We start from the raw sequence: 27951 nt of genomic DNA on the forward strand, positions 1-27951 counted from the left end.
AAACACATTAACATAGTCTTTATGCCTCTTTATATGGTCTTTATAACTGAATTATTAAAATTGAAAGATTTATTTCCTGAGAAAGCCATATTGCAAGATGGCATGACATCATAAATTACTACTACCAGTTTTCCCAACCAGAATTTAAGATGAGAGGATCTGATTATAAAATATTTTGTGAGGGAAACATGTTTGTTTCGCAAAAATATATTTTCAATTACTTTCTAAGCTAGAGGGTAAGAATGAAATATAAATGAAGTGATAATTTCTATAAGGTGAGAGAATGGATACACATGATAAATTCAGATAGGTATTTAAGCAATTTAAAAAATATATACTTATGCACTCAGAACTGGGGTACAGGGCAGAGATGTAGGTGTGGTGAGAGAATTCACCAGAGACACAGAGTGGTGAGCAGAACAGGCTGATAAATGAAGTACATTGCTGAGGGGAGAAGTGGGCAGGTCAGGAGAGGTCTGCTGTGCCATGAGAGGCCGGGAATTGAACTCATGCTGAAGTGGCTTTAGCTTCAGAGTGCTGTGCTTTAACCCACTGCACTACCAGGGAGGGCCCTAGGCAATTTTTATAGGCAATTGTTTACAAGTGGAGAAACTTAAGGCACAGGAAACTTACCCACGCACAGTTTTAACGTTAAATTTATAGTAAAGCAGAAATAGAATCTAGGTTCTGATTCTCAGGTTTGAGTGTACTGGATTGCATCTTCCCAAAGGAATAAAACATTTGGTGGGAAATATTAATAAATCATTTTTCAAATATATGTGAACTTTTTGGAGAACCTTTTGGTACGTGTAAACCTTTGGAGGATGAAGCTTTAGTTATTTTCCCTCCAAAAGCTAGGCAAGCTAGCTTTTAATTGAAACAAAAGATGTCAATTTTAAAAAGACTTGTGTTTCATTAAGCATTGTTACACAAATCATTTGGTTAGTTATGAAGCCCTGTAAAATGTAACAGAGGCCATTACACCTTATAGATGATGCAAGCATTCAGCAATGAGATTTCTATGACTAGACAATAATAGTTTTGTAAAGGACAAAAATACAATATTTCAGTCTAATTTTTCATAAAGCTCTCGAACTTATAGTGGGATGATTAACTCATCTATGGTATGAAGTTTAACCCAAATTCAAGTATTTTTTATATTCATCCAGATAAATGTCTGCATGAGCTGAGGTGTAAGTTGTATACTGTTTACATAGCTCAGATTGGCATTTGACCCAGTGTATATGTTTCTGATCACAAAACTTCTAATCTCATAAATATGCATTTGTAAGAACTCAGGGTAATGTGGTTATAATGTAGTAGTCTAGAACAAACCATAAAGTAAAAATAAAATTCAAGTTTCTTTGTAAAGTGCTCCTTGTGCAGTTAGTGTTAAATCAACTTCCACATTACAGAAATCAATCTTGATGGTCAGTAACAGATTTACAAATGATCTGTAGTTAAACATGAATAATTTTGTTCAAGTATGAATATATAGACTAAAGGATACAAAAACTCCAGGCACCTTCTAATTAAATAGCAGAAAATACTTGAATATATATGAGGCATAACAGAAATGTTGCAAAGGAATGTTAAGTGTCAAGAGACAACCTGGTGAAGCAACTGTAAACTCAAAAAGTGGTTCTGAATATTGGCCCATCAAAATAGGAACAGAGATAAAATACTTACTCATCCTTGTCAGAAATAAAAGAGAAAACAAATCTGCCCAAATGTTCAGAAGTTATATCACAGAAATACTATTTTGAGAATTTTCATAGCTAATAGGTTGCTTCATCCATGTTGTCATCACTGTCTGCACCAAAATCATCTCCGTCTTCAAAGTATGAATTAATGTAGTCATTTTCCTAAGTGAAATTATATATTCCTCAGTAAAGTGAATGAATGGTAACATAGCTATTAAAGACTATCATGCAGGCTGTCCCTTTTAAGTTTATAAATACCAAATTTAGGTAATAATAAATCCCAGTTTTAAAAGAAAATCTCTTCCTCATCTACCTAAAAAAATTACACATTCACTTATACCTACCTGTGCAGCTCTCTTCTGCAAGAGAACCACTTCCTAACTATACTCAGGTATCCAATAGCTAAAAGAGCAGGAAGGGCTATTACATCATTATACCTTATTGGGGTAACACATGCTTGAGCTAGCTAAACCACTACACACTCCAAATGCAGACACTTAAGAGATACAGCTGATTTATATGAACAATCTATTAAACTACCCCAGATATGATATTTTCGGTAACGATGTATAGTTGAGCATAAACTGAGGCATTTTTGTTTATATTTTCATATGTGTATATTTATATATACGTATTTACTCAGATATATGCATATGTATAAAGACCTTTGTCTTAGGTGAAATAATGGTATTGTGATATTGTTAGAGAGGCCTTATAGTACACACTGAAATATTTACAGATAAAAAAGTAAATACCTGGGATTTCCTTTATAAAGATCTAAGACAGATGGGAGTTGGAAATGGGGAGACAGGAGCATATTGAAATCTGCCATAATAAATATTAATCTCTTTATCTCTCCTGTCTAGCAGAAATGAAGATAATACAAGAAACGGAAACTATTTCCCAAAGAACATATCCTAGGTATCAGCTTATTTAGTATCTACATGGTAGAATGTCATATATAAATGCATACACATAATGCAAGAAAGATAAACTGGTATTACTTAGATTTATGTATTTCTTTACCTTGTTTTCTTAAACATTCAAAGTTTCTACAGTCAGCTGAGACCCTCTAAGAAGTAGGTCCAGCTTTCTTTGGTGCCAAGAAATCTGACTGAAACTTGGGGCTAGTGTGCTGCAGGGTGTAGAATGGTTGCTAGTTCAAGGCTACCTTAAAAATAATATCTTGGCCAGAACACTGTGTGGAAATGTAAGCAAGCCATTTTGTACATGAAAGTGTAAATGAGTAAAGAAGGGATACTCTACCATCCCAAAGCAAGCTTTTGCAACTTATGCTTTTGACATGAGATTCTCAAAAGTATGTCCAGTGGTTCAGTAATTTTATGGTAGTAATAATTTCGATATAGTTATTAAGTAGGCAGTCATGGAAACGTATGGCTTAAATAGTTCTTGGCTTTCATTTGAGTCCTGTTTTTTTTTTCCCCTTTCATTTCAATATTCAAATATTGATGAAGGAAAAAGTCTGTATTTCCTCAATTTTACATATAAATCTTACATAGATAATTTTCTCCATTTCACTCTTCAAAACGAAATGTCAAAAATCCTCATTATATCTGTTAAGTTAGCATGCATAAATCATTAATTAATTGATGGATGAAAAGAGCAAAGAATATAACTTTAAAATTAGAAAGGCAATAACAGAGCTCCCCTTTCTATTTCTCACCAAGCCTTATGCTCAACACATCTTTAATATCCCTTCTGAGGTGGAAAAAGCTTTTGTTTCTTTGTTTAATGAAATGTAGTTCTATAAGGCCACTGGTGTTTAGTATTGCTAAGTCCAAAACAGAATTTTCAAAGTACCAGAATTGTAGTGTTTGCCATTCTTGTTAAGGGAGATCTTAACTTTAAAGTCGATCAACTTAAGCAGACTTTATAAAACAGCATTCCAACAGCCAGCCTTTGTCTAGAAAATTGGCCACTACTTAAAGCTAGGCAGCACTCCCCCAACACCAGTTGTGACAAGAAAAAAATGTCTCCAGATACTACCAAATATCCCTTAGAGGACAAAAGTCACCATCAGTTGAGAATTATTGTTTTATAGCAACAAGCTTTCAAATGTGATCCAAACTTCCAATCCAAGTGACTGAGCTTTCTAAAATACAGATACAATCATACCATTGCACTATTTAAAGATATAGAGTGTGAGATATCAACACCTGCATGAATGGAAGAGACAGAATAGAAGAAGGTGTTGAAAATATGATGGAAATGGAAATGACTGGAGAATTATGACTCCTTAAAACAGTAGGAAACATTAGGGGCAAATAGGATTAAGGACATTTTCCCAATGATTAAGAATAGCACATTTAGTTTGAAGACATTTAGTTTCCAGGCAGAGAAAATGAAATTGAGTTTCCTCTTGGTGCTTTTATTTTCTGTCTGAAGGTGCTATTTTCTGCTAAGAGAGAAAGGAGAGGTGCTCAGGGAGAGGAACCCAAAAGAAAGAAGATGACCTAAAACAATTGTGAAAGTTGACTAGATAATAGAAGCACAGAAATTATGTTGAGTCAGCAAATGGGCTAGTGTTTTTGGTGGTGTCAGTTTCTGTGATGGTTCTGCAAAACTCAATAGGCAGATGTAGAGTGAGAAAGGAAACAGTAGAATTGATCCATGTTTGCTTTGGGCTAGAGTGTGCTGGAAGGACAAAGGGTAAGAGAAATGGCAAGAAAGAAGTAGCTGAAAGGTGAGAGAGGGGCTAGCTTCCCTCCTGAAGTACACTAAGCAGGGGACCAAAGGAGTGGACAGAAAGGATCAGAAGGTCCAGCAGTCTCATGGTAGAGAGCAAAGGGAAGAAAAGAAAAAGTGAATAATCTGGAAAGAAAATTGGATACAAATGGAATGTTTAATTTTAGAGATAAAATTAACCTGGAAGAATAAGCAAAGAATACTTAGAAAAATTCTGAAAAAGGAGAGAAACAGAGAAGATAATACCCTAAAAATGTTGACAAATAGTTGGAAGCTTTTGTTATTTAGATCAGTTTTGTGATGAATCAGAAGAAGATCCAGAGAGTCCAGGAACACATTTAAGTAGACAGAGAAATTTAATAGCTGATAAAGAAAGAACTTCAAATCAATGAAGAAAGCAAATCATTTAGTAAATGAAGTTAGCAACTGGCTACACAGTGGAATCTACTCCTCCCCTTTACACAATATAAATTGCAAAGTATCTGAAACTTAGTGAAAAATCAGGCATATAATAATAAAGATTTCATAGAGTAGTTTCAAGTGAAGAAACAATTCTGATTGCAGTGTAAGAAGCTGAAATGGAGTGAAGACAAAGTTCAATAGAAAGGAGAAGAAATTTTCAGCTTAGGGTTACTGTGTGAGGTAGATATAAAGTTCTAAAAAGGCACAACTAAAGAGTTACCTTTCTCAAAAATATCTGGATTGACCCTGCTTAATCATGAAATGCACCATGATTCTAAAATGTTGAAAATTCAAAATAAAGTCTTGTGTTAATTAGACACCCAAAATTGGATTATATGTTTTTCATGGTCTCCATAACACTTTGGGCTTTGAAACATGATATTGCAGAGATTGCCCCTCAGACCTCATGACTAAGGCCTTATTAAATTTAATTGCTGATAAACTTTTAAGAGGATAAACCATAGTTAAATCAATGTGATCAATTTCCTTAACTTGTGGATTTCCATTTACTGAGTTGTCTATGAAATTATCTTTATCTCATATATTCCATTTGGCATCATTATAATTTTAATACTCCAATAATTCTTGATATTAAAAAATTAATGTCAGGGATATTAATATGCCCATATCTCCCAACAACTTGGCTTAATTATATACCATATACCTGGTTTCTTATTAGCTGGCGCTTATACTTTACAACCCTGAACCATTCCCAAATATGCCATTACCTCTTCTTGCTCCTCTTCATCATAATCTTCTTGGTCTGCAGCATCTTCCTCCTCCTCCTCTTCATCATCACCTTCTTTACTTTTCTCTTTACTTCCTTCTTTCTCTTCATTTTCCTCATCTGATTTTTCACCATCACCTCTCTTTTCCAATTCCTAGTATAAAGAAGTTTCATTAAGTTATAGGTAAGCCATTGATGTTCTGCTCAGCCTCAAGAGAATACAGTCATCTGTCACCTTATTCTTTATCTTCCTCATTACCACCCTAGACCGCTTTCTAGGAAACTAGGTAAGTTCCCTCATGGAAGGAGGAACTCACTTTTCTGTCATTACACTAAAATTTATTATTTCATAATATAATTGGGCCTCAGGTAATGCTGATTTATCAGCTCTAATGTATAACGTTTTATTTTTATGATTTCCATCCTACCTCCTTCTCAGATATTGAGTTGACGAAGTTAATGAGAAGAAATTTCAGAATGTTAGTTTGCTTTCCCTCTAACAGAAAATGATAAAAGATAAAGTATTAGTAACATTTTAAAATGTATGTTTTAGTTTATAAGTGGAGTCATTTAAAGCAATTATCAAGTCATCTCAGGGTGAATTATTCTATTTGTAGATTATTCATACCCTTATCCTTTTCTCTTTAATTATTTAGTTTCCATTTCTAGAAATGTTTGCCTTTTAATATATCTAACAGGCTAAGAAAATAATTTAAAATTTAAATAATAGCCAACATTAGCACTTACTAGCAACTCTAAGAGTGGAAGCAAAGGCAAAATGCAGAATCAGAAAAGCTTCCATTGTCTTTTATTCACCCAGTTAAAAGCACTATTATATTATCTCAAAATACACAAACTTTAAAATTACATCTTTAAGTTTCTAGTATGACCACCAGTTTTTTTCATTAGGAAAAAGTGACCCGGTTTCATTGCTGTCACTGTCCATTCACTAAGCTCTTCTATTCTTATTTTGTACAAGTTTTCTAGAAAGTGGGTAAAATAATAATTTCACATATTAATAATATGCATAATTAAAACATAAGGTCACTTTGGTTAAGATGTGATTATTCTTAAACACTAATCAGAAGACTACTTCATAAACCTGAAAAACATTTGCTTTTTAGATTACATACATATAAACAGAAAATACACTTTGTATTTGGAATGGGTACAACTAGCTATTCCTGCATTAGTTCTTGAATATTTATTTTTAAAAATCCTTTAATTACATTCATACCTGAATTTAAGGAAATCAAAGGCAATAGAAAAATTTTATCAGCTAGCTTGAATCTCTAAACAGAATTCAAACTCTCTTTCCTGCCTGCTCACTCCACTCAAGAGTAAGACTAAGATAACAGGCATAAGGTGGTCTATCCTCATGCTGATATCTGACAAAATGTATTATTAGCCATTATTTCATATTTAGTAGTAGCATTAAACTGGTTATGTAAAAACATTTAAATATAAAATAAATTCATTTCCATTATTGCCATTTCAAATATATTTGAATAAAAAACCTTAATTTTATTACTACCATATAGACCCAATTCAAACCCACAAAATTCTTAAGCAGGTTAACAACAGCAGATTCATACTATAAAACAATGATCTCAGAGTTAGACACATTGTCTCACTACTTCATTTTTGCATTAACCTACTAATTTTGGTTCTATTTAGTAGCCTATATTTTCTCCTTTATGAAATTTAATTATTTATCTTTACTAATTTATATATTTAAGAATTATGGGAATATGTAATTTGAAAACAGTTAATTTGAAGCCAGGGAACTATTCTACTAATTTAAATCGCATCCATTGCCTTTTCCATGTCATGAAGAAATTAGCTCAACTAATAGTTTACTGCTGTCTGATTATTCACATATTAATCATCTTATAAGATATGTTACTCCCTCTCCGGCCACAGAAATTTTATTATAATAAAACCTGTAACTGATTCTGTTAAAGACATGAACAAATAACAAAGTCATCTAGTTTATAATTTTATTTTATAAAAAATGCCAACTGATTGGGATTTCTAGATTTGACACAAGAAAAATATAAATACTAAAACTTTAAAATGTGTATGCTGAAAAAGGTATTTGAATGCACAGGATTAAGGAAACATAATTTGTTCTGGTGAGAAACCACATCCAGAGATCCCGATCAATCTTTTTTATAGCAAATGTTTCTTAGCAGCTTCTTTCCAGGAAGCTTTTGTCAGATCTGTGTCCAATCAATGCAAGTTGGCTAGTCCTGCAACTCATCCATCATTTCACCAGAGTTAGACTTGACAGCGCTATTTCTTGAACAATCCTCCTGGTGTTATTTTCAAATATATTAACTACAGCTCAAATACTGATCAAGAACTAAAATGACAAAAATATGAGTTTCTGCTATGGAGCAGCTGTGTTAATCTGGTCAAACAAAGTAAAGGCTTTAAAGATTTGATTTCTTCATCTTTAAGTAAAGAATACCACCACTCATCTGTCTTTGTTGTTATGAAGTCTTGCAGATATAATTGCTCATTAAGAGTTTGGCTCAGATTAGTTCACAGTCAGCGCTAGGTGTTATCACACTGTCATCATCATCATCATCATCATCATCATCATCGCCAGTGCAGGGAATACAGGCACTGACAGTGGGAAAAGCTGCTATAACTTCCATGGAGAAGGATTTGCCAATATTTAATATTTATTCATATTATATAATGTATGACCCAACAAATTCACTTCTGGAAACCATTTCACTCTACTATGAGAAATGACATGACATGATTCACTACAAGATTGTTTATAATAGCAACACACTATATGAAATAAAAATGTCCGTTGATTTCAAATAATTATGGCTTACAGTGCAGCCAGGAAAAAAAGAATGATTAACATGGAACCATCTCCAGGATATTTTGTTAAGAGAGAAAATGAAAATGCAAAAGAGTGTAATATGCTACCTTCTCTCACTAACAAGAAAAAAAATCTGTATTTGGTATGTATAAAATATGACTTAAAGTAAGAAACTGATAATGCTGATGTGAACAGGAGGGGAAATGGATGGCTAGGGAGAGGCTGGGAGAGGTAATTTTCAGCATTATTCAATTCTGAATTTTACACATTTTCATTTTCGTAATAGTGTTGCTGCAATTCCCACATTTTTTTTCTGAAATATTTAAAAAATGAAGATATGTTAATTCTGTAATATAGTTTTCCCTCCATATAGTTTTCTACTCTTTTAACACAAGACACAGGAAAAAAAGCAACTAAAAAGTACCTAATTGGGCCCTACCTGGTGGCACAGCGGATTAAAGCACAGCACTAAGACGCTAAACCCACTGCAGCATGAGTTCGATCCCCAGCCGAAGGTGACCCACATGGCATGGCAGACCTCTCCTGACCTGCTCGCTGCTCCCCTCAGCAGTGTACTTCAGCCTGTTCCGCTCCCCACTCTGTCTCTGGTGAATCCTCTCACCACCCCTGTACCTCTGACCTGTACCTCAGTTCTGTATACATAAATAAAATCTTAAAAAAAAAAAAAAAGTCCTAATCACCAAATGAGAGGATCTAAAAGAATATATATATTTTGGTATGTAACACTTTTATATTTCTTTCCCCAGCATAATTCAAATATGGGGGAAAGTAGGGATACAGTGGAAAAGGAAGCAAGTGATAGAAGATGAGGCAAGTTGATGGGTAAGTGGTAAAAAAGACAGATCAAACTCCACAACTACTAGCAGCCAAGGAGAAACTTTTCGAGTTACCTTGTTTGCTTGGCTATTATTACAACCCACAGATTACTAAAAATGAGAGAAGGGAAAAGTCTGAAGAAGGTAAAAGGAGATTTATTTTTCTAGCTTTAGTTGTTTTTTAAAAGAAGAAAACCTTACCTCAATTTTTTTCAATACATCTGCAGTATTAGAGAGTGAAGTACCTTTGCCTCTATCTTTTGCCTTTTTGGATTTGGGACCTGCTAAAGTAAAACCAAAGTTAATATATTTTTCTATAACAGCAACTGTATATTTGCCTTTTTATATGCTGTCTTGCATACTGGCATATCATAAAAGAAGTCACATAATTTGCATACTGAATTAATTTTCTTATAGAATAAACAAAATACATTAGCACACCTCACCAATTTTTCATGATTAGGATTAAATGATAATCAATTAATCAGATATTTTCCAAGACTGCAACTAGATGTCTTTTTGCCAGTATTGGAAATTTGTACTGGTAATTAACGTCATGATAGCAAAAACAGCTAAATCATTACTTAGGGTAGAGCTAGTAAAAAAGGCCCTCACAAATTTAAAATTTCACCAGCTTCCTGTTCACTGATCACTATAATCACCAGGACAATTTTTAGCAGGTTTGGAAGATAAAAACAAGTGAATAAGCATGTGTGGATGGTTAAAGAGCCAAAAGGTTATATTCCATGTGATATAACACTATCTGTGGAATGAAGATTAAGAGGTTAAAGGCAACATGTCCTCTACCGTATGCATCTAAAACTCAAAACATACTATGAAATGTTTTAATGGCTTTGGGATAAAAAACTTTTTGTTTTTTGGGAGATATAAAACTTCTAAGTTATATCAAAAACTGCATTCTGAGGTCATTCTGAAACTATATGGAGGAAATATTTCATATGAAGATCTTGCCATTTATCAAACATTATGACTTTACAAAATTGTCCTATTATGGTCACAAAGTATATATCTTTCCTAAAATCAAGCTAAATACCTAGAAATTACTTGTTGACAAAGAAATGTATGATTCAGAAAGATTTAGTTTTATTTATTAAAGATTAACATTCAATCTACAGAAGACATTTTTATATTGTGGAAGATGACCCAAATCTGAGGGAATTATAATTTACTCGTTATACCGAACTGCCCCATAGAGAGGGACTGAACTCATACCTCCCAAACATATATTTAACTAAGATTTTGCTCAAACAAAAGTTCCAGTTTGGTTAACTTTCTTGATTCCTCTTTGAAGACAAAAGGTTGTTAACTTTGAACTATAGCACATAAAATAGAGTATCATATTTGAACAAGTGCTCAATAAACATTATTGAAAACATTAACTAAGAATATAATTTACTTATATGCTTAAGTCTTTCTCTCTACAGATCTTTTATCTAATTATTTAAAAGTCATTACATAGAAGTCTATCAAATACATATTATAGAACATCATCAGGTAAATAAATTTACTAACAATTGCTAATCTCTTAGCCAAGAAGTCAGTTATATATAGAAGTCCATTCAGAGTTTTTTGCTCCCTATAATGCTGGTTTTGTAAAATGTTTAATCCCTTTGTGTATAATTAAGGAAAAAGTACCAAACTACCAATTGTTGTTGAAAGACTGTTTTAACCCAAAGACAATAGCATAAATTTTTTTACCATTTTTAGTTAAATATATGCAGTTTTTGAACTTTCTAGCTTCTTTCAACACCTGCAAGTAGCTGCTTCTTCAAGAAACAAATTCTTTCAGCCAGTGGCCGTTTGGCACTGCTTTCATATAAATCACTGGAGGCCATTTGAATGAAAGGGAGAGTATAAGCTGATTAACAACACAACACCAAAATTACACAACATGCAATAAAAAATATTAGAGCACAAAGGAGTAAGAAAATGTGGGCTTTGTTATTATTAATAAATGAAATCATGACACACTTTACTAAATTTTTCACTAATGATTAATGTATATGTGAATTTCCAGAAAGAGCAGGCTGAGGGGTTATTTAAAAACATTAATTCTTCTCGACCAGATACAAAAAATGAATTCAGGCAGACCAAACCACACTTCACAAAAATTAACTCAAATGCACCACAGACCACAATGTTAAATCAAAAGCAATAAAATTGTAAGTTAAGATGATGTTGAGTTTGTTGAGAAGTAGGAAGATGTACTCCCAAAGACACAATCCATGAAAGAATGAACTAATAAACTGGACCTCAGTAACATGAAAAACTTCTGCTCTGGGAAAGACAATGTCAAGAATGAAAAGGCAATGACAGACTGGGAGAAAACATTTGCAAAACATTTATCTGATAAAGAAGGGTGTGAAATAATAGGAAAAAAAAATATTGGTATCAGCTCCTGGTGTCTGGTACAGAAATTTTAAAATCCTTGTATTTTCCTAAGTGATAGAAGTACTAGGAGCATCTTTTGTAATACTTGGCCTTTAACCCTGGTTACTGACACAGCTTCTAAATCCCTTGGAATGTACAGGATAAGGATGTCTTTAATTCTAAAGACATCCTGGGTAGTTTTGTGGGCTCCTGGGTAGTTTCAGATGGGGCCATCTACCAGGTAAACAGAGCCACTATTCAAAGCCTGAGTCCTGCAGTCGCTTTCCCATCTCCCAGGAAAGGGGAAAAGGGGAGGGGCTGGATAGAGATGAGTTAATATTTGTTCATGCCTATGTGATGTGTCCTCTATACAAGTCCCAATAGTATAAGATTCAGGGTTTCTGGATTGGTAAGCAAATCTATACATGGGAAGGTGGTATAACTCAGCACCACAAAGACAGAAGAGGCTATGCTGGAGACCCTTCCAGACCTTGTCTTCTGTATTTCTTCATCTGTACATTTTAGCCTATGCATTATCCTACAAAAATCTGATAAATGTAAAGAAGTATTTCCTTGGGCTTTGTGACCAAAACAAATCCAAGGAGGTTGATGGGAGCCCCAATTTGTAGCCACATCAAGACAGATGTTGGAGGAATCTGTAAGAAGCCAACTGAGGAGTAAACTTATAAGGTCTGTGCCATGAACTGAACTGTAGGATACCCAGCTAGTATAGCTGAGAATTGCATGATGTAGACAAAAAATGCCCCTTCTGCAGTCAGAAATGTTTGTGAAAGCAATAGTAGCAGGAGAGTAAAAGGAGAATTACACAATAGAATGTGTTTTCCTATGCCTGCTATCCAAAACATACAAAAATATATATGCAAAGAACCTTTAAAGCTCAACAAACAGAATAAAAATCTATTAAAAATGGGCCAAAGACCTTAAAAAACAGCTTGTCAAGTAAGATAAACAAATGGCCAGCAAGCATATGAAAAGCTGTTATACATCCTATGTACTAGGGAAATGCAAATTAAAATAATCTATCACCATAGAATGATCACAATCCACAACAATGAAAACAGCAAACGCTGGTAAGGGTGTGGAGGAACAATGGGAACTCTCATTCCTTACTGGTGGCAATGCAAAGTAGTAAAGCAACTCTAGAAGACAGTTTGGTGGGTTTTTATAAAACAAAACATACTATTAACACACAAATGAGTAATAATGGTCCTTGGTATTTACTCAAAGGCATTAAACCTAATATCACACAAAAATAGATGCTTATAGCAGCTTTATTCATAAACGCTGAAACTTAAAGCAACCAACATATGCTTTAGCTGGCAAATGGATAAACTATGGATAAATAAACTAATAGTCCATGAAATGGAGTATTATTGGGGATGAAAAAGCAATGAGTGACCAGCCAGGAAAAATCATGCAGGACACGTAAGTGCATATTGCTAAGTGAAGGAAACGACTATCAAAGGGTTCATATTGTTTAATTCCAACTACATAACATCCTGGAAAAAGAAAAACAATAGAGACAGTAAAAATAATTACTGGCTGTTAGGCAAGAGAGGGATGAACAGGCAGAGAATGAAGGGTTTTTAGGTTCATGAAACTAATCTGTGTACTACTACAGTGGTGAACACATGTCACTATACATTTGTCAAAACCCCAACAGTATGTACTATAACATGAAGAGTGAACCCCAAGCAAACTATGGACTCTGTGTAGCAATGTGTTGTGTGGGTTCCTTGGCTGGAACAAACATACCAGTGTGTTGGAGAATGCTGAGAGTGGGGTAGGTGCTGCATATGTGGGGGCTCAGGGAGCACATATGGAATATCCCTGTGTTTCTTCTCAGTTTTGCTGCGAATGTAAAACTACCCTGAAAAATAAGCGCTTAAAAAACAAAAACAAAAGACAGGGTCTGAAGAAAATAAGAGAAGGGTTAAGGAGGGAATGTCTTCTCTTTTCTTAATTTCTAAGTCCATTATGTTTAAAATCTATGGATACTTTACCTTTTTCCTCTTCATTATTTACAGCAAAATTCTCCAGAGACTCACCTATGCCACCTGGCTTCATTTCCTGAACTTCCATTTACTGTTGAACCCATTTCCACTCTGGATTCTACCTTTAGAAGCTTTTAAAAAACTCTTACTGAGGTTAATGATAATCTACATGTCAAACATTGGTTCCTATTTTCTACTCTTTAACTTACTTAACCTCTAGCAGAATTGTTTAACTGCCTTTATCACCTTCTGAAAACATCTCTTGACTCTGTCACTCCACTTTCTTCTAGGTCCCTACCTCTTTTCTTTGCTGATTCTATTTCCTCCACCAGTTCATTCAATTTTGGTCTTCTCCTAAACTCCAGATTAGATTCTCATTTCTTCTAGTTCTTTTATTTCACCCTGAATAAACTCATGCTTTCTCAGTTTGTGGAGGTCTATCCGCAAAACAGTACCCAACAGCATTCACCTTTTTATTTGTATAAATATCATCTTTGGACTGCACTCATGATTTTCCTTCTCAAGCCGCATCTTTCTCCAATATTCCTTCTCCAAACTCATTTTGTTGTATTACTACTCATCTTTCAATCAGAAAGCCCCATTTCTTTTTTCAAAGAACCCTTCCCTGACCTCAGAGTACTGTGTTTTTGTTTGATGCTTGACGCCATTTGACAGTAAAGTTCATGAGGGAAGGATTAATTTTACTATGTCCTCACAGCAGTAGAAGATGCTCAATTGGGCCCTCCCTGCCTTAATGGGTTAAAGCACAGCACTATGAAGCCATTGCAGCCACTGCAGCATGAGTTCAATCCTTAGCCAGGTTGCTGACCAACACAGTGTAGTAGACTTCGCCTGTCTCGCCCACTACTCCCCTCAGCAGTGTACTTCGTCATTCTACCTATTCTGTTCCCCACTCTGTCTCTAGTGAATCTTCTTACTACCCCTGCACCTCTGGTCTGTACCCCAGTTCTGTATGCATAAATAAATAAATCTTAAAAAAAAAACTTAAATATAGCCAATATGAACACTTAAAAAAATCAAAGATGCAGGTGAAAATAGCTACATAATTAAAAAATATATATTTTCTAGCAGAGCAAAAATTCTGTAAGGAAAGAAAGGAAAAGCAGACAACAAAATCAACAACAAAAACTAGCAAAATCATTAAAATGCTAAATGTTTTATGAAAAATTATTCAGGACAGGTCTATATTTGTTATTCAGGTTGACAACTCTACAGTAAACAGAAAGAATCTAAGTACTAATTTTTCCTGACCCAGGATTATTCATTACTAAATTAGCCAATATTACCTATTATGCACTTTTTCCTTGGCATCATCTCTCTTGGGAGTCTTCTCCAATCTATAAAGCAGAAAAATATAAAACTGCAGCTTCCTTTAGGAATCAGTGACACTGATTATTTACAGAAGACAATAATAGTTGCTCATGCAATGAACCTAAGATTTATTAATATCAATTTATTAATGCCTGGCTGTATAGATATAGCCTGAGAATCAAAATATAACAAATGGTGGCATATTTTCTCCTATGAAGAAAAAGTTCATTAAAGCATTATGCAGTGATGCTATAAAATTTCTACAACCTTCTTTTAACAATATATGTTATACTTATGGAGTTGATTTTAAAAGCAAATTTTCATAATAATAATGTGAAAGAATATCTGAGGACATGAAAAGTTACTCAAGATTTATTGTTGAATGAAAAATGTTTCCAATATGGATGGAGTGTGTGGAATGGCGACATACATCTGAAGAGATGTGAACTTAGTCCCCTAAATTACATAGTACCGTAAAACCAATTTTACCTCAATTGAAAAAAAGAAAAAAAAAATATATATATATGTACTTGTGCAAGTAAATCTCTCATTTGGGAACAGAACATTAGAGTAATCCTTTGAGAGAGTGAGAGTATGTGAATGTGTGTGTGTTAGGATTACAGCTGATTTCTTGAGAATTGTTCAGTCAATTAATAAACTAAACAATTATTTTGTAAGAATGAAATAATTCTAATAATTACCTAAAAACTCTAAGATTAAAAACATAAATAACTGTGGAAAAATTCCCTCCCCAAAATGATTTTGTCTGAGTTAGCGCAACATTTCCTCCAATTTGTCACTTTCTTTTCATTTTTAAGCATAACATTAATCAGAAAAATGGAGCAACATAAAATTGTATTAAAAAAAAATTGCCTGCTAATAAAAACAAAATCAGTATACTTTCCATAAAACATTTACATTTCAAGTAACTTTACCTGAATGAATAAATCTTTCTTTGAACATAATTTTTTTAATAAACATCTCATAGAAGTTCATGAAAAAGTAAGTAAAGAGAATCACTTGGGAGATGTATATTTATGAAATTGAAGAAATGAGAGAATTATTTCCAGGGGAAGTCAACCTTATTGACGATCAACACTGCAAAGAGGTAGTTGTAACTACAACTATAACTCATGAAGCAATAATGTTACAAGTGCTACTTATGCTTTAACATCAGGTAGCTTGTACAAAACACAAAGGAAAGAGATGCCAGTGAAGAATGTGTTAAATATGAGATCCCAGTTTTACAGCACTGTCCAACTCGCCCTGACAGAACACTTCATTTCTATAGTAACTGTTTTTCATTGACAAAATGAATAAATTGGATAAAATCTCCTTCCCAACCCTTCCATCACATCTGTAACCAAAGCAAATTTATGACTGTTGAAAATAAACTGTCTAGCTATGATTCTGTTAAAAGGTATCTTAGCAACAAGATTACTAATTAATTACAAGGAAAGAATCAGAATTTTTTCTTTTGATTCAAACAGAAAATTTGTCCTAAAATATATATAGAATAGGGAGTAGCCTTTATAAATTATTTTATCATTATTCTTTTTATGAGTACCTGGTATCCACTCTTCTTTGTAAATCTTCATATATCTTTTACTATACCTTTCAATATCTAGAAACAAATAAAAATTATTCATCAGAAAAATAAAGATGAAGGCTGAATTTAAGCCATTCCTATAAAATAACAGAAACACTAGATAACTTCTCTTATTTCACATACTGGGAATTTCCCACATTCATACTTAATGTTCTCCTGAACACAGTGCAAAGATGTACAGTGTTGCTTAAACTGATTGTAAGTATCTGGGCATTAACAACCAATGGTGAGCAGAGACTTACCAACCAATTGAGGATCTTAGAATCAAGACAACCTGACTCATCTCTGAGAATATACACAACAGCCCAAAGTCATGAGGAAGCCACTCATAAAATAAAAGAGCAGGAAGGTCTACTTGGAATCTTTTATTTTCTCCTTCTGATATGGCCTCCCTCTCCCAATCTTTTTATTTTGCATAACTAGGATGCATTAAGTAGTTAACTGGGGATGGAGAGGGCTGTCTGTTCACTTCTATACATAATATGCATAAGCACTTAGCTCTTCAATAAGCTACTTTCACAGCCCATTGGGAAGGAAAATGGGGAAAGAGTAGAATCAAGCTCATAAGGATGGTCTTAATGGGCCTGAATGAGGAAGTTGTACACATTTCAGGATGAATACTGCTCTTCTAAGCATGCCCAAAATGTGTTGCTCTTGCTTCCTCCTTGTCCATTGACACAAGAAATTCCCTTGATGAGGGTCCAAACCCTTTTCCGGTAGAATAAGTTGGCAAGCAACATCATCACACAATAGGTTGAAAAATGTTGGAGTATAGCCATGAAAAAGAGAAGGTAATATAAAATGAAAATATTAAAATCAAGTTCCAAATATATACTAATTTTTCATCTGCATTAAGACAATGCTTGTAAATAATAAAAGGATAATGATGTTAGAGAAAGAGAGCTAAAATAAATAGTAGATCAGAGAACAAGAGACCAGACTTTTCTGAATATTATCTGTTTGACTTCAGGTTAAATGTTTAATCTTACTCTCAGTTTTTCATCTGTAATGAGAAGTCAGAACAAATGAGACTCCTAGCATTTGTATTTCAGAATGTTCTCCCAAACAGATCCCATATTAAAAAAAAAAAAATTAAACCTTAGCATAGCAAGAAAATGTTATTATCATTAATAATCTGTGTATTAATGATAATCTGTGTGCAATGAAGGGCTTATTTTAAAGTTACTTTGAAAGAATTTATAGAATGAGATAAATTAAAAACCAATTATTGAACCAAATTAAAAATAGGCAAAAGATTTGACAGACATTTTTCTAAAGAAAATATACAGAGAGATAAAAAGAACACGACAAGATAACACCATTATCATAAAGGAAATCATATCAAATCAAATCAAAAGCATGAGATACATAATAAAATGGCAACAAAATAAGGCAACTGTTAGCAAGTACCTGCAGAAATTAGAATCTACAGGAATGGTAATTGTGGGAACTGGTACACTCACTTCAGAAAACAGTACTACAGTTCATGAAAATGTTAAAATTGAGTTATCAGATGATCTGATGACATAACATTATTTAGAAAATGGCTCCCTTGACAGTTGGGTGTTTCTGTCCAGTATGGCCAATTCTTTTTCGAATATGGTGTGCACATTACAAAAAAGTGAATTATATGTAAATATATGTAATTATATGTAAATATACACACATACACATATCCATATGTGATATATACACAAATAGGTTTCTAAACAAGTATTGTTTTATTCTATACCTACAATTACATATAAATTCATATATATATAAAAGCTGTATTTTCAACCACAGTTCTATTTAAGCACTTTACAGCAGGAAGGACAAGTACACAAGAAGAATGTTCCATCAATTTGGGAATTTTTATACAAGAGTTTTCTCCTGAAAGAAACAAAGTAAAATCAGTATATACTTAAATACTTTTATGTGCTGTTATCAAAGACTAAGAGCCTCTTGCTCCAGGTACCACTTCCAGAAACCACCAACAAAATTATGATCTTAATGTTTCCTGTGCAGAATACTCACAAAATGTACTTATGACATAATTTTAAATTAGACATGTATTTCACGTTTAGTGAAGTGAATCTATCCTATAGTCTAGACAAAGGACTACTTTTAAAAGACTAAGGTATATCCTACACGATTATTTTTTTCTAAGTGGAATGAATGTTCATTAGTTCACTTAGTCTTCCTTTTTAAAATCATTACATGATGGATTTACAGCTATGTTTTTAAAATTTAAATGAACTTATCTAAAATGCCTCTTATAAGCATATGTAATATTACTAATGCAAGATTTCCTCTTGACTCTAAGCCAATTCCAAGTGTTTTAAAGAGAGGGAAAATGGAATGCATTTTTAATACTAATGGAATGAAGTAACACTATATGAATTTCTCATGTTTTAATTATGTTGTTTTGACAACTCAAGGACAATATTGATTTCTCTAATTTCAATATTCAAGGGCAGAAAGTAAAATCAATACAGTTCATTTGTTCTAAGTAACTACTTAGGAATGGGTGTGCATTCTCTAAAACCACTTCCCTCCTACTCTCGGAGAATTCCAGCCTTCTCCAGTGTCTCTGTTCTCCTCTATAATATTGGCATAATTAGTGAATACATGATGTATCAAAGATAAGCCAAAATACAATCAAGTCCTTTTAGAACTTTAACTAAAATATTAAATCATCAGAGACCTGCATAAAGATGTGTATGTACTGATAATAATCAGAGCCGCAAAGATGAGCAAAAAACTTGAAACCACCTTACAGCTAATAGCAGGAATTAGTTACAATTAATAAGTCCACACCATGGACTTTCACAGTCATTAAAAATCATATTTTCCAAGAATACCAAGTATATATTAAAATGTTAGTAAGATACAATAGAGTAAAAAAGAATATACAAAGTAATGCAAATTCAATTTTATAAAAAGAATACACATACAGAAGTGGATATTTAGGAAATATTTATCAATAGTTCTTTAGATATGAATTATAGGTGATATTTACTGTTTATAAGTTTTGTTTTTCCTAGTTTTCACTGAACACATAAAATTATTATGAAAGGCAGTTTGAAAAATAAAATGTCAAAAAGTTTAAAGTATATTTTCTGTCAAATCAGTATGTTTTTTTCATGTTAGTTGATAATTTGATTTAACTGAACCAATCAGCACTAGGTAATCATATATATACACATATATACACACATACATAGAAATATAGTTTGTGCCAAATATATAGTTTGTGCCACAGTGTGGTTTTATAACCAGAGTTCACTACGCACCTTGCTTTTCTTCAGGTGTTTCCATAAAATAAGGCATTCTTTTCATTGTTTCTCTCAATTCTTGCTTCAGGGCCAGCATATAATCTTCACCTTCTCCTGTTTTCAGTGGCACTGGCTTATAATCTGTATCCTGTTTAAATGAAAAGATTATGGGGAATTTTTAAATAAATTAAATATTTTAATATCCCTTTTGTCTATTGTCTGGAAAATGGTAGCTTTAAAGAAAAAGAACCCTTTATAGGCAGTTTTATAATCAACTTAAAAGATAATGACCTTTTAGTGTATTTAACTGTGTGGTCCATTTCCTACTTTGCTCTTATTTTGAAGGTTGAAATAAATGATGGTTAACTTTCCACATTTTTCTATTGACCACACCAATATTTACTATGCTATTCATTCTGCTGGCTGTGATTCCATATTTTAAAAATCAAGACACCCAAGTAAGAGTAACTGTTTTAGTTGCCATTAACCTCAATTATCAGTGATGGTATTGAAAAGAGCAGTATGTGTAAAAAAAAAAAAAAATTGCAGCTGCTATCATTTAACCAGTGGTTATTGGTTATTATGACCAGGATGTGCTCAATACTCAACATCCATGATCTCATTTAAAGTTTCCCACTTTACAATGAAGAAACTGAGATGAACAGTTTGAGGTTCACACACAATTAGAAAAACAGGAATTTGAATCTATATGTTCAATTAAAAAATTATAATATGCACATGTATATGTATAGTTATAAAAATTTATTATTTAGAAAGTGGGACCTCAAGGTATATATGGTAAAAACATTTCTGGTTTCAGCATATAAGGCATATTTCCAAGAAGTCACTCTGAATTTATTAATTCATTCTTTAACTATTTATTGAGTACCTACTATAATCTGATGTGGTTAGACAAAGGAGATACCATGATGGACTATTCAAAGTTCTTGCCTGTATGGAGCTTGCATTCTGTGCAAATACATAATGAACAAATAAACAAATGAGGTAATATATAAATAGTGACAAGCAGTATTAAAAAAGGTAAAGCAGAATTCACAGTGGCTAACAGTATCAGTAGTTGAAGGTGATGAGTCCTAGACAGGATAAGCATTCATGATCACTTGGGAAGTCACATTTAAGCAGAGGATAAAATTAGGAAGCCATTCGTGCAAAAACTTGAGGAACAGATGGCCACGGACAGGGAAACCAGTGGGGAGGAATGGGCTGATGGAAATCCAAAGTCAGGATGGTTCCAGAGAAAGGAGAGTAGCAGAAAAGGGTACAGAAAGGAAGATCAGGTCAGACAGAAGCCTTCCAATCCACAGTAAGGTACCTCAATTTTGTTCCAAGTATAAAACAATAATAAATACTAGTATCCCCATTTAGATGTAATCTCAAACATGGACAGGAAACTATTTTAAAATAAATCAATGTGAACTGACAATGTGCCAATACATCAGCTATTTTTATTTTTAGGTTATACTGAGTACCAGAAAGATAAAATATCAACAACAAAAAAACCAAGACTCCCTATGCAAGAAATGTAGACCTCTGTATACAAATGCCCAGGGTCCTCTACGTATACAAATCTTACAGCAAAGGACTTTTCCTTTTGAAATAGGGAAAAGATTCTTGGAGGTGGAGGTATCGGATTATTTATGACTTTGTTCATTTTTTTATACCCACAACAAAAAACACATTTGGAACTTACATTTTAAACTAAATCCAAGAAAAAGTACTAAATATTCTGCCAATTAAACATGTAACATTACTCCATTAAATCTGAAAATGACATTACAGTAAAAATGTTTATATTTTGATAAATAGTAATTCCAATCAACTAAAATAAAATAGAGAAATAAGCAAAAAACTGTTCAGAGGGAAAAAAGGACAACTGATACAATAATAACAAAGTTAAATTCTATAGATATATGTTCAGAACAAATTCACTGAATTAAAGTGGTAAAGTGGCAACTGGGAATCACTATAAAGCCTCACCTTTAAAAATACTATTTTAATTTGATTTATACTAATAATAGCAATGAAAGACATAAGAAATGGAAAAGAATAAAAGGTTTGCCTAGTTCACATAGTACTAGGTTACTCACAGAAAACAGTATTTTGTTTTCTGTATTTTAAAAAAGTGGTTAGAAAACAAGGTAAGATTTAGGGAAAAACATATTTAAATGTAAGGAAACATATTTTCCTACACTTTGGAATAATATCATGATGTTATATATGCCATGCATAGAATCTTAATTTTCTCTGAACTATGAAAAAAACACTAAAATAATATACTTACAGGAAACAGTGGGGGTGGTTTCAATACTACATCAGGTAACTTTTCACCTCTGCTAAATCCAACCGCTTCGACATTAAAAGTATAAGCAGCACGTCCTCTTCCTTTATTCCCAGCCATCAGAAGCAAGTTACCTATCAGAAAAGAGGGCAAATTCTCAAAGATAATATTTTATGATCTTTTTATTGTCATTATTATTCTATTTTTAAATTTGGATCATTTTTATTGGATATATCATTTTAAAGGAAAATATAAAACTCTATACCTTAAGTAGCATGGCTGATTTAAAATACCTCTGGAAAGCAAAACTTGTTAATAAGTAAGCAACATGTGATAAACTGATTCCTGAACTTCCTACATCTGGTCACATTTGGCAAGTGAGGTGATGTGGCTTTAACCCGTTCATCCAGGCTCCGAGTGGAGGGTTGACCTTGGTCAACTTCGAGATACTGCCACAACCATGGCAAAGCCAGTTGATGCCATTCTCTCCACATGGCTGTGATTTGGCAACAAGATCTAACACACTTCAAGAGAGTGGACAGAAAAGACCAAGCTGATAAGAGGACACTCTGCTTTTGCATTCATCAACTACACATGCTTTAAATATTTAAGTGACATATTTAGCCTACAATTTCAATGGTAGAAAATATTCTTGCGATCTAATCCAATGCCCTCCTTTTAGAAATGGGAAAAGGTTTAGACAGACCCCGATGAAGTCTCCCCAAGCTAAGAAAAAATTACTTAAGTTCAAAGAAAATGTCAGTTAAATCAAACTTGTACAGTTTTGGGGAGAGTAACAAAATCACATATGTAAGTTCAGTATCCAATTTCTGGGTAATCTAAAAACTGACTACACTGTAGTGTGAATTGAGTTCATAGTATTTTAACAGGAATTCCTGCACAAGGATCCTTTCACTACAACTCTGCATTCGACTGTAATGGTGACTCAGTGCACATTCTTTAAATCTCCTTCCTGTTGCTAATACTCTAGGGCTCAAGAAAGCAATTTGACTTTCCATAACACCCTGCAGTCCCTTCCCTCCTTTTCCTTCTCATCCATTGGTTGAAAAGACAAAGTCGTTGTCCCTGCAGTGCTTCTCCTACTTCAAGGTGCACACACAACACAAACACACACACACACAATCTATGTATCTCATTAAAATGCAGGTTCTGATTCAGCTGGTCGTGGGTGGGCCTGAGATTCTGCATTTCTAACACATTTTCTAAGGCCAATGCTGTTGGTGTAGACTACACTAAGAGCAGCAGCACGGCTGTATCATCACCAGTTTCCCAAATTATGTATGAGTGATTATACACAGGAGATGTAGTTTAACACATTCCCGTTTTTCTCTATATTTTTCCATAAACAGGTAGACTAGAGGTTTACTTAGATTGGGACTTGGTTTTGCAAGAGCAGTTTAAAAATATGATCTCTTTTTCCTACTGTATCCCTTCAGGAAGCACATGACATTTGTTGGTGGTGTTCTCTGTTCAGCTGGTTCAGGTGCTGTCAGTCTGTTTCATTTAGTACCAAGTTCCCCATCTCTTCTCACTTGGTGATTTTAGTAGACATGAATGATTGAGGCCTAGATGCATTTTTCATTATAGTTTGTAATGTGGTCATCTACAAAGTTTAGTGTTCTTTCTTACCTAGTATTCTACCTGGAATCAATTCCCTTCGCTCACTGTTTAATGTCCCTGGAACACAGTCCATACAGGAAATAAACTTATTTAATGACTAAGCTTATTCCAATTGTCTATAATAAAAGAGAAGGAAAATATCCAAATGGCCTGGTTTCAACTGCTGAGTCATTAAAGCAGATGCTAGGCCTACAAAAAGCAGGTCTCTCCAGTATAAAAACTGCTGAGCAGAATTCACACCTTCACTTTAAGAAACTAGCTTTCGGAGTCCAGTAGGTATCAGTGAAACCAGTAGGCTGAATTCCCACATGGGATTTGCCATTTGTTATAAAAGATGAAAAACAATTCTAGGTAGATACCAAACTTACATAGTTATGAGAATTATCTGAATGACTTGTTAAAAATACCAAGCTTCAGTGATCCTTAAATCCTTAAACTGACTACCAGAATGTTGGAGGTTAGTCCAGGAAAGAGTTTGGACAAGAAATCTTAAAAAGGAGTACAAGAGCAACCACTGCTTGACTGAATATCCCTTGAGAAACAGCAAACTGCTGATTCCAAACTTCCTCATTTATCAAGTAACATCTGGGTGAATGAATTAACATAATTAGTGAATGTACTGCCACCGGTAGAAAAAACAATCTTAGTTCTTGAGACACCCCTAATAATTACATGGTATTCTGGCCCATAAAGCCATCTCTTCTAGCTTGGTTATTATGAGTCAGTTTTCCTGTACCAACAAGAGCTGCAAAATTCATTTTCTTCTCTTAAAGGACTGAGATTCATGAATAGATGGTGCACAAGCATCACTCTTTGAAATCTTTTGATTCAATAATCTTTATTCCTTTCTCATCCTGCAAACCTCTCAAACACAGGGTTTTTCCCCTTTTTTTTAAGTCAGCTTTCCCCTCATTTACGTCTTCTTTACTTCATATGAATCAATTTCATTGAGTCATTCATTTAACCAATAAAGAGCATTTCAGGCACTAGGGTAAAAGCCAGAGAGTATCGAACTAAACCAGATCTCTGCTCTTGGGGCTTGCATTTCAGTAATGTAAGAACACTAACACAATATCATATACTCTTGCTGTGGATTGAATTGTGTGCCCACCAAAATAATGCTGATGTCCTAAGAATGCGTCCCCCTTAATTTTGAAATAATCTTTGCAGATACAATGGACTAAAGATGAAGTCATATGAATTAGACTGACCCCTCTTCTAATGACGGTGTTCTTATAAGAGGGAAATTCAGACACAGAGAGGCACATATAGGAAAACCCCATGTGAAGATGAAGGCTGAGACTGTGGTGCTGGTGCTGCCAGCCGGGAACACCAAGGAGTGTCAAATACCCCAGAAGTCAAAGGGGAGACAAAGATTCTCCCTTAAAGACTCCTACAGGAACAAACTTGATTTCAGATTTCTGACCTCCAGAACTGTGAGAGATTATAATTCTGTTACTTTAGGCCACCCAACTTGTTGCAATATAACAGCCTAAGGATATCAATAAACTTACAAAAAGATGTAAACAGCACAGAAGTTATAGGGAGGAACTGAAAACCAGGTTACAGCATCCTTTCCTGAAGAGTGACACTTAAATTACCCCAGAACTGGAAAGCCATGCTGACCTCAACAGAAAACTATCATTTGCATTTGCCTCCCTTCACCTCTGTTTTCATTTAAGCTTTCATCATCTCTCATGGGGGCCTCTAAGAAAACAAAGTTCCCAAGGCCAGACTCCACTTTTTCCTTTTTAAAGATTTATTTATTTATTTATGCATACAAGAACTGGGGTACAGGCCAGAGGGGTGTATGTGTGTGTGCGCGTGTGTTGAGGTGTGTGTGCGAGAAGATTCATCAGAGACGGAGTGGGGAGCAGAACAGGCAGATTGACTGAAGTACACTGCTGAGGGGAATAGCAGGTGGGGCAGGAACAGTCTACTACACCATGTGGGTCACCTCCAGGACCTGCGGTAGAACTCATGCTTCAGTGGATGCTGACAGCTTTGCAGCTCTACGCTTTAACCCCTTGCACCATCAGGGAGGACCCACAGACTCCCACTTTCAATCTATTCTCCACTCACCTTTCTAGAAAACCACTTTGATGTGTTACCTTCCTTCTTAACTAGCAGAACTTTTGACTAACTTTCTGCTTCTCCTGCCAGCTGTCCACACTCTAGCCACATCAACTCCATTACACCAGCTCTTACAGGTAGTGTTCCTGCTGTGACCTTTCTACTACATCCACCTAAGCAAGTCCCTGCAGACCTTATGTAAAAGGTACACGCTTTGTGACCACATCTTCTACCCTACCTAGACGATGTGTCTCCCTCCTCTGTTACCCAAGTACTACAATGCTTTTATTACTCTTTTAAAAATCCTGTTTTAATTATCAGTAAGCTTTTTAATTATCCACTCATCAAATTTATTCTAAGCTCCTTCTTGTAAGACAGTCTTTTGTGCACAGGTAACATAATGGTGAACAAAATCTCTGCCCCCATGGAGATTATAATCTAGTATGGGAAATGAAAAAAAAAACATATTTTATAGAAAATATCAGGTAGGAAGCAGTGATATGAAGAAAAAGCAGAAAGAAGAGGTGCTATTACAGTAAGAGTGGGCAAGAAATCCTCCCATATTTTGAAATATTTGAACACAGACCTAATAAAAGTAAGGAAAAGGGGAGGGTCATGTGGGGCACTAGAAAAGGATATACAAGGGGAAGTGTGATGAAGCAGCGATCTGTAAGTGTGATGGATTCCCTGAATACTTACCACCTTCTCATATCCCAATACTAAGCACAGCATGGTAAAAGTTCAACAAATATTGGATGAGTTATTGCTGAGTTCATGGTCTTGCAGGATTATCACTGCATTTCACCTCCAGCCCTCTTCTATCCAGAGGAAAAATATTCAACTACAGAAAGCTCTGCTTCCTGCAAATAGTCTCCAAAAAAAGCTCTTTGGTATGCATCCCATAATGCTTTGTACACATCAGTTTCCCTCAAATTCTAGATGATGACTTTTTGAAACAGTTTCATTCTTCATTTGTCATGTAGCTCAGATATTTATTTGCACATAAAGGTAGCACTAAAGAGAGTGACTGGACAACTTCTAACTAAATCTGGAAAATATTCAGACAGGTCAAAATTCCATTAAAGGTTTCAGAAGTGTAGCATCACCTCTTTTTCCATGAGGTGTATTAGTAACTCCCACAATAAGGGTTTTAGTAATTATCTGTATAATGCTGTCTCATGGGTCTCTTTATAATTTTTCCTGCCAGAATAGGGAGATTAGTCCAGTTCTCAGGGGAACTTTTGAAGCCTAAATGGATATTTCAGTAGATGGATTTGCAAGGTAGGAATAAAATATGGTATTAAAATGGGGTGATTTATGTGACTGGTGGGGCCACACCCAGTCATTACCCACTTTTCTGGTCCTCACTAGGCAGGGCTGCCTCTGCCTTTTCTTAGTTGAATCCTTCTACCAACTTTCTTTGCTCTCCTCCAAGAGGAAACTAAAACCCAAGAGATAGTGTGTGTGGGGGGGAAGGAGATACAGAATTTAATTTTTTTAAAAGAGAAAAAACAAAACCAAAAACAACCCTTACCCCCATGATACAAGGTAAAACCCTCAGAGGTGAGAAAACATACTGAGTATCTGTCCTTGGCAGTAAATCTGCGGCAGTGACTCCTGCTCAAACCATTCATAATGACCGGATTTGAAAATCTACCAGTAGTAGCATAAATTTCCTTTTAACTCAGTCAACAGTACCGGGAAGCGGAGAGTGGATAAAATCTGGAAACTAACATTTTAAAAGATTTTGAAAGGATCAGGAGAGAGGTAAAGCTTTCTCCCTAAGCCCCTTAACTCAGAGGCGCTTTAATGAGTCTCTACCCCTGACTTCTCCCACCTTCTCAATATGCCCTTTTTGATTCCCCTCTACCCTCACCAACCTCTCCCGAGCTCTCAACTGCTTCGTAGGTTACCTGCTCTCTAAGTCTCCAGGCTTGGGCAAAACTGTGCAGCCGAAGTGCCGGCCGGCAAGCAAGGGGTGCAGACACACGGACACGGCTGGTTCCACCTCTGGAGAAGCGCGCTCCGCCCTCCACGCGGCCACCGAGCCGGATTCCT

At 34.6% G+C, this 27951-nt stretch overlaps 1 protein-coding gene across 4 annotated transcripts; it reads right to left on the reverse strand.

The window, feature by feature from the left end:
• Positions 1–501: 501 nt before the first annotated feature.
• POLR3G (polymerase (RNA) III (DNA directed) polypeptide G (32kD)) lies at positions 502–27951 on the reverse strand. Of its 4 annotated transcripts, none has more exons than XM_012721708.1 (8): positions 27807–27950; positions 22183–22313; positions 19899–20028; positions 16582–16638; positions 14990–15040; positions 9478–9557; positions 5600–5752; positions 502–1865 (listed from the first exon to the last, which is right to left on the reverse strand). In XM_012721708.1, exons 2-8 carry the CDS (start codon positions 22297–22299, stop codon positions 1779–1781), a joined length of 675 nt encoding a protein of 224 aa, XP_012577162.1. In that variant the 5' UTR covers positions 22300–22313; positions 27807–27950; the 3' UTR covers positions 502–1778. The 4 variants fall into 4 exon arrangements, with proteins under 4 accessions (XP_012577162.1, XP_012577161.1, XP_012577163.1 ...); XM_012721707.1 differs by having other exon boundaries at positions 9478–9560; positions 22183–22308; positions 27802–27950; XM_012721709.1 differs by lacking the exons at positions 14990–15040; positions 16582–16638 and having other exon boundaries at positions 9478–9560; positions 27807–27951.

Source organism: Condylura cristata, unplaced genomic scaffold, assembly GCF_000260355.1.
Source record: "Condylura cristata isolate star-nosed mole 26May11 unplaced genomic scaffold, ConCri1.0 scaffold00007, whole genome shotgun sequence".
Taxonomy (NCBI): Eukaryota; Metazoa; Chordata; class Mammalia; order Eulipotyphla; family Talpidae; genus Condylura; species Condylura cristata.